This window comes from Ylistrum balloti, unplaced genomic scaffold, assembly GCF_031769215.1.
Source record: "Ylistrum balloti isolate Yb309-2 unplaced genomic scaffold, AGI_CSIRO_Ybal_v1 Utg371358, whole genome shotgun sequence".
NCBI classification, from domain to species: domain Eukaryota; kingdom Metazoa; phylum Mollusca; class Bivalvia; order Pectinida; family Pectinidae; genus Ylistrum; species Ylistrum balloti.
Genome location: NW_026782720.1, coordinates 324,227 through 336,223, shown reverse-complemented (window position 1 = coordinate 336,223; position 11,997 = coordinate 324,227). Strand labels below are relative to the sequence as shown.

Here is an 11,997-nt window from a genome sequence, read left to right as displayed (position 1 = left end):
CAACCAGCTGTCTGCGATCCAATGGGCCTTTTTTCAATGTAATGTGCGATGTCCTTGCTCCTTTATTATTGCAACTCGGAACTTCGAAGCTCGTTTCTATCAACTTGTGAAATATCATGCAAGGTCCAGCACACAATATAGCATCGAGCTAATGTATGTGCATGGGTCTCAGCTGACCTAAAATTGGCACGAGGGAGACTCATACCGGACTTTTCCTTTTTTTCTATACAATAGAGATCTTCACGTTTCAAATGGGAAAAATTGTAAAATATATAAAAAAAAATATTCCATAAAACCTATGCCACTTATTATTTACCCCTGTTGGTGAGTTTTTCTCCAGTAGATCGTCTATCTAAAATTGTAAACATCATCCCTGTTGTTTTGCCGGGAACCGATTTTCGCGGGATGCCTCGTTCTGGATTAAACATATAAAAATTAATCGGTTGACGGAAAGAAATATCCGGATTCTCGTTATACTATTAGGCGAACGAGACTTCACTTTTCTTTCGATTTTTGATGAGATAAATGATAACAGTATCTTTTATCTAAATGGGTAATCTTTGAAAAAAAAACCCCACTAAATATTTGTTCAAATAAAACATTTTTATTTAAAAAATTCAAACAAGAGGCATACGGGACTGAGATGGTTATATTTTGGTTCATAATGGCACATATCCTGATATGCAATATATACATGATGCATTTGTTGGTACTAAGCTTATATGTCCATCATTCTGTATGAGGTCTTTAAAGAGCGAGAAAACAGTCTCATAACAGTCTAAATGTACAGAGGACTATATACAATTGTGGAAATAAATGAGTGTTGTAGGTCTGTGCCCGGAGATTCGTTTATATTTGATTTAGAATTCAAATCCATTGAAACAGTATGTAATTTGCTCATTATATCCTCTAACGGATGTATAATGCATACACACCAGGTTTAACACTACCATTTTGTCAAAAGTGCTTAATTGATTTAAAATACTTTAAAGATAATTATTTGGCCCCTGCCCTCTGACTGTGATACATCCTCTATCAATGACACTTCGATAACACTGTACTCACACACTTTATTAAAAGAATGTTGTTTAAAAGACAACATCCCAGCAGGAGCAGGATCTTGGGGCCCATATTTTTTCTTTAAAAGTTTTACCTTTGCCCTTCTTTTCCCTCCTTTCCTCTGTTTTTGCTTTTATTTAGATGTAATGTAGAAATCAATCCTACCAATAGTGATAATAATCTTCAATTGCAATATCCAAGATGATCCTCTGTCAACCATTTCTGTTTTCTAATCAGTCTAAACAACTAGGGACCAAGGGGAATCTTCAAATTAAATTTGAGCGAGATCCATCTAGTACTTTATTTGTTAAAATCCAAGATGACTGCCTCTCGGCCATTTTCCTTCTCCGATAACTCCCAAAATCAAACTGGCACCAAGGGGAACATACAAATTGAATTTGAGAAAGATCCATCCAGTGCTTCTCAAGAAAAAGCAATAAAAAAACTTTGATTTTCAAATCCAAATAAGACCACTAGTCAGCAACTTTGTTTATCTGATAAGTCCCAAAATCAAAAGGGTACAATTAGGGACCAGGGAAAGCCTACACATGAAATTTGAGTGAGATCAATCCAGTACTTCTCAAGAAATAGTGGAAACAAACTTTCTTAGTCATCAAAGATGGTCCCCTTCAGCCATTTTTAATTTCTGATCAATTCCAAAATCAAACAGCACGAGGAACCCAATTGAACCTAGATATGAAATCGAAGCAAGCACCTGTTAACCATGTGTTTTTTTCAGATCAGTCCGAAAATGTGACCATGCAAATATAGGGACCAAGAGGTCTATACATATGAAATTTTAAATAGATCCATCCACATTTTTCCATAAATAGCTATAACATACCATCACTGTCAAAATACAAGATTTCTTCCAGTCAGCCTGTGGAGAATGTTGCTTTATCGATCAGTCTGAAAATAGGACAATGCACGACTATGGCCTAGAGGAAGCTACATATCAAATTTGAAAATAATCCGTCAAGTAATTCTCCAGAAATAGCCAAAACAAGGAATGTTTAAGGACAGGCTGATGGACGGCAGATGCAAGGGGATTTGAACAGCTTATGGCAGGTCAACAATTACTGTGAATAAATATATCTTTGGTGCAGTAAATTTTCTTTGACAAAATAACGCAATGAGGAGGAATGTGTGCCTTCAGAATTCTGTTGTTATTGATATAATATATAAAAATGAGCTTGAAAAGCACTGGAAGGAGATTAGTGTCACTGGGTATTATGACCTTATGGTCAATTCTACTGAATAGTTATCACATCTGCAACATGAATTCAGAAAATGTTCTATGTTATGTTTGAACATTGTTTTGATATCAGGTTGACCTGACGAAATCAGGTGAGTTGGCAACACTGAATATTGCGTATGATATTATGTTGCAAACTTGGCCCTGGGATGCTCTATATTAAATTTGGTCACAATCCATTAAAGATTTCTGTGTTAAAAAGTTGATAAATGAGCACCAGATGCTGACTCAGGTGCACAAATGCTTCAGCTAACTTAAAGGTATACACAGCAAGACACTATTGATAGGTGCCATGTAGTCAGTACAATAAGGTTAGATAATAAATTGGCCGACCAGCGGCCTCTTCTGTTACAGGAGCAGAGCACAACCAGATATTACATATTCTTGCCTCTGAGCAAAATCTTGGATTTAATACATACATCAAAATGTAAATCTAAAATTGTAGGATTAAGCAATTATTGAAGTAATAATGAGAAAGCAAGCATTTTGTAAGTTCAACAAATAATAAAGTTCATTTGATATTCATTAGCACCAAATCAGTAATACAACATTTCAATATAAACAAAAAGGAAACTTAAAATAATATTAAAGCATATCTGACATTAAAAAGTACAATATAGGTTTTCCAGACTTCTAGCAATGGCATGTTACATCAATTCTATTATCTCAAGTAATGTAAAATAGCTAAGACACCTGCACATTGCGTTTGACCAATTTTGATCTTAAAAATCTGACAGAATACTTTCTAATATATGATAGTAAAACTATATTATATATAAACAATTCATTATTCTGACAGATTACATAGGATGTACAAAAGTTCTGCACCATCAAAATTAAGGTCGATCAGCCAACTGGATGTTATTCTTTGCCCTGTTCTCAAATGATTACGTTAAAATTACATGTTAACACAAAGAAGATACAGACAGGTATCAAATTAAACTATTTTGATCAGGTCATTTTACAAGGTACAAGTGACATAATTAATCAATCACTAAACAATGTTTATTGACAAAATGACAACCTTCATACTCTTGGGGTTACAATCACTTTCACAATCTGCACCCCAGGGACATGTCATGGCAAAATTAAAGTCACAAGCAAAGTAATTTGATTGGTTTCAGGAGAAAAAATCTGACCAATGACAGGCTGATATGCTCCTTTTGAAGATTGTTAAGGCTGACACCCAACTTCAAAGCGATACCATTATACAATTATGCAAACTTGAGATTCGTTTGATGTACATCAAAAGAACAAACTAGTGTTTTTCATCTTGTCCACAAGGTGTTGCACATGGAATCTTCAATTTTGCCATGACATGTTCCAGTGGTGCTGGGAATGAAAGTAATTGTAGCCCCTGTAGTATCGAGGATGGCAATGTTAATGCAATCTGGAAGACAGATAGAGAGATAGAATTAAATCCAACCTAATGTAATGATAATTTATCTGTTGTCCAGACTGCAATTATATTGATTATGAATACAATCTGACATTGTCATATTTACATTTCAGATATTAGTTTAAAATATGAACATGTCTATTAGAACAAGTTATGAAAGCTTTTTCCTTCTATGTTAATGATTGATATAAAACTCTTATGTATATCCTTTGAAGCAACTTGCAAAACCTTGACCAACAAAATGTCATATCATTCTCTTGTAATCTAGAATGTATCTACACACTTGTGATTACAATCCACATTAACACCAAATTAATGGGTGGCCATAATATGAATATTATGCAATGTTTACATTATCATATTCAAGTAGACATTTCATAACTTTTCATCATCTTTTGCATCTACAAATGCACTTGATCAAAGCCCCAATAATATCTCTCCATGAAGTTATGGGGTTATAGGATGATAACTACTGTGACCCTGTACACCCATTAGACAATTATGAGATCCCAGAGGGATCTTGGACCCTTCCATTGTTTGAACTTTATCTGTTCTGCAAAGTTTTCCCCTATTTTCTCTTCTTTTGCTCTTAATTATATGAAATAGCGATAACAATTTTTACCTGCCAAATCCAAGATGGTCATCTGTCTGCCATTTTCTGTTCCAAATCAGTCCCAAAATCATAAGGGCACAACTAGAGACCAAGGGGAACATACAATTGGAATTTGAGAAAGATCCATCCTGTGCTTCTCAACAAACAGCGATGGCAAAGTTTCATTATCAAAATCCAAGATGGCCACCTGTCATCAATCCATGAATTTTTTGTTGATGGCTTGGATAAAGGATATGATTTTCAGCAGAGATCGGAGTATTTTACTCCAACAATGTTAGAGGTTTACATGTTAAGTTATTTATGACAGCCTTGTAAAAGTCGCAGTCCGTATAATAACACCAATTTCTAAACAAGCAGCCTCTTATATTAATTACAGGTGCAGGAGTATCTTAAAATAATCAATCATGGATTGACCCCTTGAGGATAAATTAACATCTTTTATCTTGAAATCATATTTCAGTCTTATGTATGTGTTATATATTATCCAGTCAATTGACGGATACGCAAGAAAAGACAAAAATTCCTGTAACACTGTAACATTTACATTTAAACACAGCAAAAACAACAATGACCGAAAATAATTTACAAATTGGGTATGCCTTCATATCCCCTCTACCCCCATCCATCCCCATAAAAAAGGAAGGATAAAACAAAAAGAGAAATGGAAGAAATTAACCTATACAAATAACTCATTAAGTCTTATACTGACTAGTATTTATCATAAAATGGAACAGAACCAATGATTGGTCTTTCTTATACAATTATAATCTGGAAAAAGCCATAATCTTCAAAGGATTAACGTATGAATACCTATTACAGCACATTTGTATTAAAACACATCACATTCCTAACTCATGAAAACTTAGATCAACGTGACACTAATTTAACGTCAAACAAAAAAACAACATGACAAAGATTATGTTGACAGATCTAATAATTCAAGCAGATAAGGATGGATGGACGGACAGTTATGGGGTAAAAACTCAACTACCACTCTCCTCAATCACAACCATTTCTCTCCCCCTCCCCTTTTCTCTTAGGGCTGCCATAGACTCTGTCAATTGTGACAAACTATCTCCTCCATATCCATCATCTCTACAGCTATATTTCAGAATCCCATCTCAGTATTTACTTTTGAAAAAAATACACAACTTATTTCTAATCTATGATTCACTCATATAAACAACATCTGAATTCTGAATAGTATTACCTCTCAAGCTCATATAAAGCAAACAATTTCAACTTTATATATTTAACCAGTTAGTGAATGGAATAATAAACGTTTAAAATACAGATATTCACAATGTCTCTTTATGATTGTAATAACAAAAGTGCTGCTCCAAACTCGAGAAGGCAAGCTGTTCCTGCCATGACAGCTGACCAATGGATCTGAGGACTGGCACGTGGACTTGACTCATCAAGTTTTCCATAGAACATCATTAGCGCCAAGGATATAGCAAATACTGGAAGGAGAAATATCAAACATCTTTTATGATGTACGAAAAAAAGCCTGTATATAGATGATCTTATGAGTTATAACTTCTTCTAATGGAACAATGCCCCAAATCTGTACCATGTACAAGACATTAAAATGTAGATAATCTACAATATCTAAATATTGAGATATCCCTTTATCATCTATATAATTCAACCAAAAAATGGAAGTATCATTATTTCTGCAGATGAAGCTGAAATGATCTGGAAATAAAACTTTTACCAGATGACAATCCAATAGCTGATGCAGTTTGTTGTCTCCTCATTTTGTCTGGGATAAAGAAGTCACACCTTTTGGATACCAACAGTGCCAGTGACACAGACATAGCAACCATTCCAAATAAGCTTACTAATTGCAGAATGTGGTACCATACTGAAATGAAAATAATGACAGTCAAAATGAAGGACATTAAATGGTGCAGTCACAATTCCAAAATTTATATCTAAACATCATAGTTTAGATGTTGATGTTTAAAATGTGATTACTTTTGTGTTCCATTCCATCTACAAAACATTTTAAAACACACATTTTCAAAAAAAAAAAAAAAGGGGGGGGGGGGGGGGGGGGGGGGGGGGGAGAGTTGAAAATATTTTCATTATGCAATAACCAAAGTCCATATCATGGCAATGCTGATGCATTTTATGCATGGACGGACTCGGTACCACATCCATTCAGTTACAATGAGACACTTGGTGTTGCAGCATTAGGGAATTCCTCATATTGAATAAAGAACAATTATATATTTAACATGAATGTCCATAATATATGTGCTTTCTTTAGCTTAACTTATGTTCACATAACCAACTGAACATGTACCTGGTTCTTCGGTGAAAAAAGCTGGTATAATCTGACAAGAAAGGTAGTCACAAAATTCTGCCCACCATAAACCGTAGAAAACGCCCGGCAATTCAAACCAGGCATGAGACACAAAGGCTAGGCTGTACAGAATACATGCAGGCACCAAAAGCCATACTGAGAGACGTTCATAACTCGACATCACAGAATCTTGATGTTTACTCATCTCTCAACCCAGACATGTCCATGTAACATCAGATTCACACCTTAAAAACATAGACAGGAGGCTGATAAAGGAAAGTAAAATTCAATACATGGTTACAATTCTTTGCAATACAATAGCTTGTTAAGATAAAAACAATAGTATGTTTTTCTTGAAAAACACCTTACCAAACAGCACATCAACAAATAAAAGTATCTATCGTATTTCATTAGATGCGCAAAATGAGGAGACTGGTCTCTCAAGTCCTCATTCATCCAGAGTTGGACTACATAATAATCATGATTATCAATGTAATATAACCATGGCATTCAGTAGACACTTGAGAGTATTTTTAGACACAATATATGAGTATTGACTCTTAACTTTGAAACAAAAATGTCTATGTCATGTATGTTTGACCTTTCACATTTGTAATTTAACAATTGAAATTGCTAAATGTCAAGGTTCAACTAATTGGTCTGATAACCACATACATGTACAGACACATATAGAAATCAAACCAGTCTTTAAACAAGAAAAGACAGGCTGTTCAAAAGGACTGAAGTTGAAGATATCCTGAAATACAGGAGTCTGTTTATGATAGTAAATCCTGATTTTATCAACTTACATTACATATTTATTAGGAATGAAAAATAAAATATTATTCTATCAATAGGTCCATATTTGAATGGGACATCACATTTCAAATATCTGATATATGGTAGTAACCAAATATCAATATTTGAATGATCTCTGATTTACATTTTCTTTTAGTCATTGCAAATTTATGATTAAGTTTTCATGATATTTTTCATTTTGAATGCAGCAATATCAGCTAAAGTCTCCAGTAAGCATTTAAATTTCAACTTCATGATAAACTTTCCAGGTAATTTTCTTTTCTTGCGTCCTGAAAACCAACCTCCAAGATAAAAGCTCAACCTGTACCTGTAATCAAACAGCATAATAATGGATACAAATTTTAATTTATAGGTCCATCTGTGGAACAAACAACAAAGCTGTATAATATCTGCAAGGCAGACTTTTTATACATCAGTCATGATGCACGTTCATATTTCATACTAATGACTATGTTACAAGAAAAACTATTGCCAATATTTTATTTTCAATTTCACTTACCAGCAGTTTTCTACCCATAATGTTGCATTGGTATACACTTTTTACCATATTTACTTGTTACACCAAACAATTTGACAATATTTTCATTTCATTTTTGCATCTTAAGACAAAGTTGATAACCTTGACAAGACAGAAATTGACCTCATTGCACGAGTCAGGTGCACCTAGTACAGAGGAATAAGAGATTGCCTATATCTCTTTGTAATGATATAGCAACTGATTTTGAGTTGAACAGACTTGCTGTGTTTAGATACCATTTGTCTCAAAATTACTTTAACTAACCTTTTCAAAATGAACAGTCAATATAAAGCTGATTAGTTTTGAAATCATATATGATAATTCTCGTGACAAATAATTTCTATTCACTTCTGATATTTCGAAAGGAACCTGTTCATTTTCATTTATTTAATAACTGGAATATTTTCCTGTATCTTATACTACATATGAACTTACAGCCCATAATATGAAGAAAACCTTTTTGAACGTAAAGGCATTAAAAAGATGAGTAATTTTCCATTAGACGGATACACAATTCTATTATCATTTCAATTTATTAGTATTATCATTGTTTTTTCAAAAAGGAGTGATTGTAACCCCTGGAGTTTCGAAGGATGTAGTGATCATAACCTCTAGAGTATCAAGGATGTAGTGATCATAACCACTGGAGTATCGAGGATGTAGTGATCATAACCCCTGGAGTATTGAGAATGTAGTGATCATAACCACTGGAGTATCGAGGATGTAGTGATCATAACCACTGGAGTATCGAGGATGTAGTGATCATAACCCCTGGAGTATTGAGAATGTAGTGATCATAACCCCTGGAGTATTGAGAATGTAGTGATCTTAACCCCTGGAGTATCGAGGATGTAGTGATCATAACCCCTGGAGTATCGAGGATGTAGTGATCATAACCCCTGGAGTATTGAGAATGTAGTGATCATAACCCCTGGAGTATTGAGGATGCAGTGATCTTAACCCCTGGAGTATCGAGGATGTAGTGATCATAACCCCTGAAGTATCAAGGATGTAGTGATCTTAACCCCTGGAGTATCGAGGATGTAGTGATCATAACCCCTGGAGTATTGAGGATGCAGTGATCTTAACCCCTGGAGTATCGAGGATGTAGTGATCATAACCCCTGGAGTATTGAGGATGCAGTGATTGTAACCCCTGAAGTATCAAGGATGTAGTGATCTTAACCCCTGGAGTATCGAGGATGTAGTGATCGTAACCACTGGAGTATCGAGGATGTAGTGATCATAACCCCTGGTGTATCACAGATGTAGTGATCATAACCCCTGGAGTATCACAGATGTAGTGATCGTAACCACTGGAGTATCGAGGATGTAGTGATCATAACCCCTGGAGTATCACAGATGTAGTGATCGTAACCACTGGAGTATCACAGATGTAGTGATCGTAACCCCTGGAGTATCACAGATGTAGTGATCGTAACCCCTGGAGTATCACAGATGTAGTGATCATAACCCCTGGAGTATCACAGATGTAGTGATCGTAACCCCTGGAGTATCACAGATGTAGTGATCATAACCCCTGGAGTATCACAGATGTAGTGATCATAACCCCTGGTGTATCATAGATGTAGTGATCATAACCCCTGGTGTATCACAGATGTAGTGATCATAACCCCTGGAGTATCACAGATGTAGTGATCGTAACTGATTGAGTATCGAGGATGTAACCAGACAATCATCCATTAGGCTTCCCATCCCTGATTTCCATGGCCCTGCACAAGTAAATTTTCATTTACACTGATATGCAAAAAAAAATTTATAGAGATCATAAGCATTCCTTCCTATCTTGGTATCTAGTAATTACGCAGCTAATGCATATGTGGCAGAGACAACCTGTCCAGGATTCTGCAATAGTTGTAGTTTTGTAAGTCATTCATTATTTATTGTAAGAAGTCTAGTCTGCGTTAATTGTCTTATTAGTCCAGTCCCATATCACTGTCTACACTGGTGTTGTCAATTGTGATGTGCCATGTGCTTGTGCATGTCCTGTCACCTGTGACCTTTTATATTAACCTTTACCAGTCATGTGACCACATTCCTGAAATCTGTTCAACACCTGGTACATGCAGTTGGGAGCTTTTACCGCCCAGACTACTCACTTGGACATAGCCAGTCTCTTCCATCTGAGGTACATATTATTATATTCCATATCAGGCATACATTGTTATAGTAGCTGTAAATTAGTTTATTGTATTTATATATTTAATGAATAGTAATTGTATACATTTATACAATTAGTAGTAATATATGTGTAATTATGTTATCCAGATTATTATGTTTTTCTGTATCTAAAAACTCAGTGAGATGTACTCAGTCTGTCAGCCATGTTGATAATTATCTATTAATAAACTATTTGAAGCAAATGCAACACTGTTAAGTGGTATGTTGTTATTATAAAAGTATCAGATATCGTATTACTTTTCATGGTGTGTTACTGTAGTAACAATGAGGCATTTTTCCTTTTTTGTTAGGTTGAGTAGATCAGGTACCATAGTGTGACCATTACCTATGCTAGTAAGGCATGGAACCGTTGTTGTTGTTTCGACAGAGTAAGTTTGTATAGATATATGAAATCATAATAATGTGTTTATCTTTAAGTTAAAGTTTATTCTGAAACGTTCTTTGTGAAATAGATAAATTGTAATTAATCTCTGTGCCAATATATTTTATTTTAATCAAGGTCATTCTGGTTTTTTGTCTATATGTCATGTTTTAAAGTATTGTTATAGTAATAATGTATTGTTAAAGAAAATCTTGCTGTCCGTGTAAAACATATAGTGAATTTTTTATTTGAATTGGAATTGAATAAACCTACGCATCAGAGATACCAAGTTGCGTCCTGCCTCCGTCCAAATTCCCATCCTGTTTCATATATAACATCTGAACTCGACAGAAAAAAAAATATCTGAATGGTGATTTCTATCAATTCAACAACTCTAATAATTTACTTCCTGTATTTCTTGAAAACAGTTACAATGGTTGTGCAGTAAGCACATGCATTACTCCATCCTTTATCTTGGCCTACGTAAACAATTCTCTGTGTGATTGACATAAACGCTGTTTAACAAATCAAGCAGCATATGTTTCACACCACGGACAAACACTAAAGTGTTGTTACATGATACACTATGTATATGCTTCCGTATAATCAGATCTCCTTACAGAATCAGTATATATCATAGACTTATACAATGGAAAAAGGGAATATGTACAAAGTGGACCTATGACACTATCATAATAAACCGAGCATGACAAGCTTTCTAATTGTATTTATCTAACAGGTACGTCCGCTAAGATAAATAGCGACTAAATAGTTAAGTGTACATATGCTGTAGATCAACCCAGTGTACTAGCCTGTTTTGTCAATACATTCATGTAGACAAGGCTATAACATGTTCCCGTGGAGCTGTCTTTGGTACAGAACTGCCCACAATGACAAAATCATTAAAATGCTAGAAATCTGCGGAAGTTTAGGAAACTCGAGATCACGACCGTTAGGTATAGGAAACCCATAACAATACGTTTTATGAACGTATATGTTTTGCGCCAAAAATTCGTACAGCAAATGTTGTACATAAATACTACCATGTCTCGCATTCTCGGTTAAAATCACTTTTCTGCGCCTTTCATCTGCCGCAACTGCATCCTCAAAATGATTTTGTTATCGTGAGAGAGCTCTCCAAGGGAGATTACTTCTTTATAGTTTCGCGGGAAATTTGAATAATGAAAATTTCGAAGCAGTTGATTATATAAACAATATCAAAAACAGACTTTTTAAATACCGAAAAGGAGGTTTGGAATTGAAACAAGACATACAGTGTAATATAACTAAGCATAGATTCTAAAACTACTGTAAATGTGTCCATATAAATATTATTCCTGAATAAAACCATTAAAAAGTACCAGGTCCCTGAAAGTACAGAGGAGACATGTCGCGTTGATAAGAATTAAAGTTAAAAAGTTAAACATCTATTGGTTGATTTTTATAATGTATTTTGTCTGCA

The 11,997-nt window shown here is 34.7% G+C and overlaps 1 protein-coding gene across 1 annotated transcript; it reads right to left on the bottom strand.

The window, feature by feature from the left end:
- Positions 1-584: 584 nt before the first annotated feature.
- On the bottom strand, positions 585-11,646 carry LOC132562154 (uncharacterized). The gene is made up of 4 exons (XM_060226884.1): positions 11,579-11,646; positions 6,638-6,882; positions 6,044-6,193; positions 585-5,789 (listed from the first exon to the last, which is right to left on the bottom strand). Exons 2-4 carry the CDS (start codon positions 6,840-6,842, stop codon positions 5,638-5,640), a joined length of 507 nt encoding a protein of 168 aa, XP_060082867.1. The 5' UTR covers positions 6,843-6,882; positions 11,579-11,646; the 3' UTR covers positions 585-5,637.
- Positions 11,647-11,997: the final 351 nt, after the last annotated feature.

What these genes read in the sequence shown, in the direction of transcription:
- LOC132562154 (XM_060226884.1), bottom strand. Translation starts at nt 6,842, where the DNA reads ATGAGTAAACATCAAGATTCTGTGATGTCGAGTTATGAACGTCTCTCA. An exon ending in TTTTTTCACCGAAGAACCAG is followed by an intron (nt 6,194 to 6,637) that starts GTACATGTTCAG and finishes TTTTCATTTCAG; the next exon opens with TATGGTACCACATTCTGCAA. An exon ending in AGCTATTGGATTGTCATCTG is followed by an intron (nt 5,790 to 6,043) that starts GTAAAAGTTTTA and finishes TTCTCCTTCCAG; the next exon opens with TATTTGCTATATCCTTGGCG.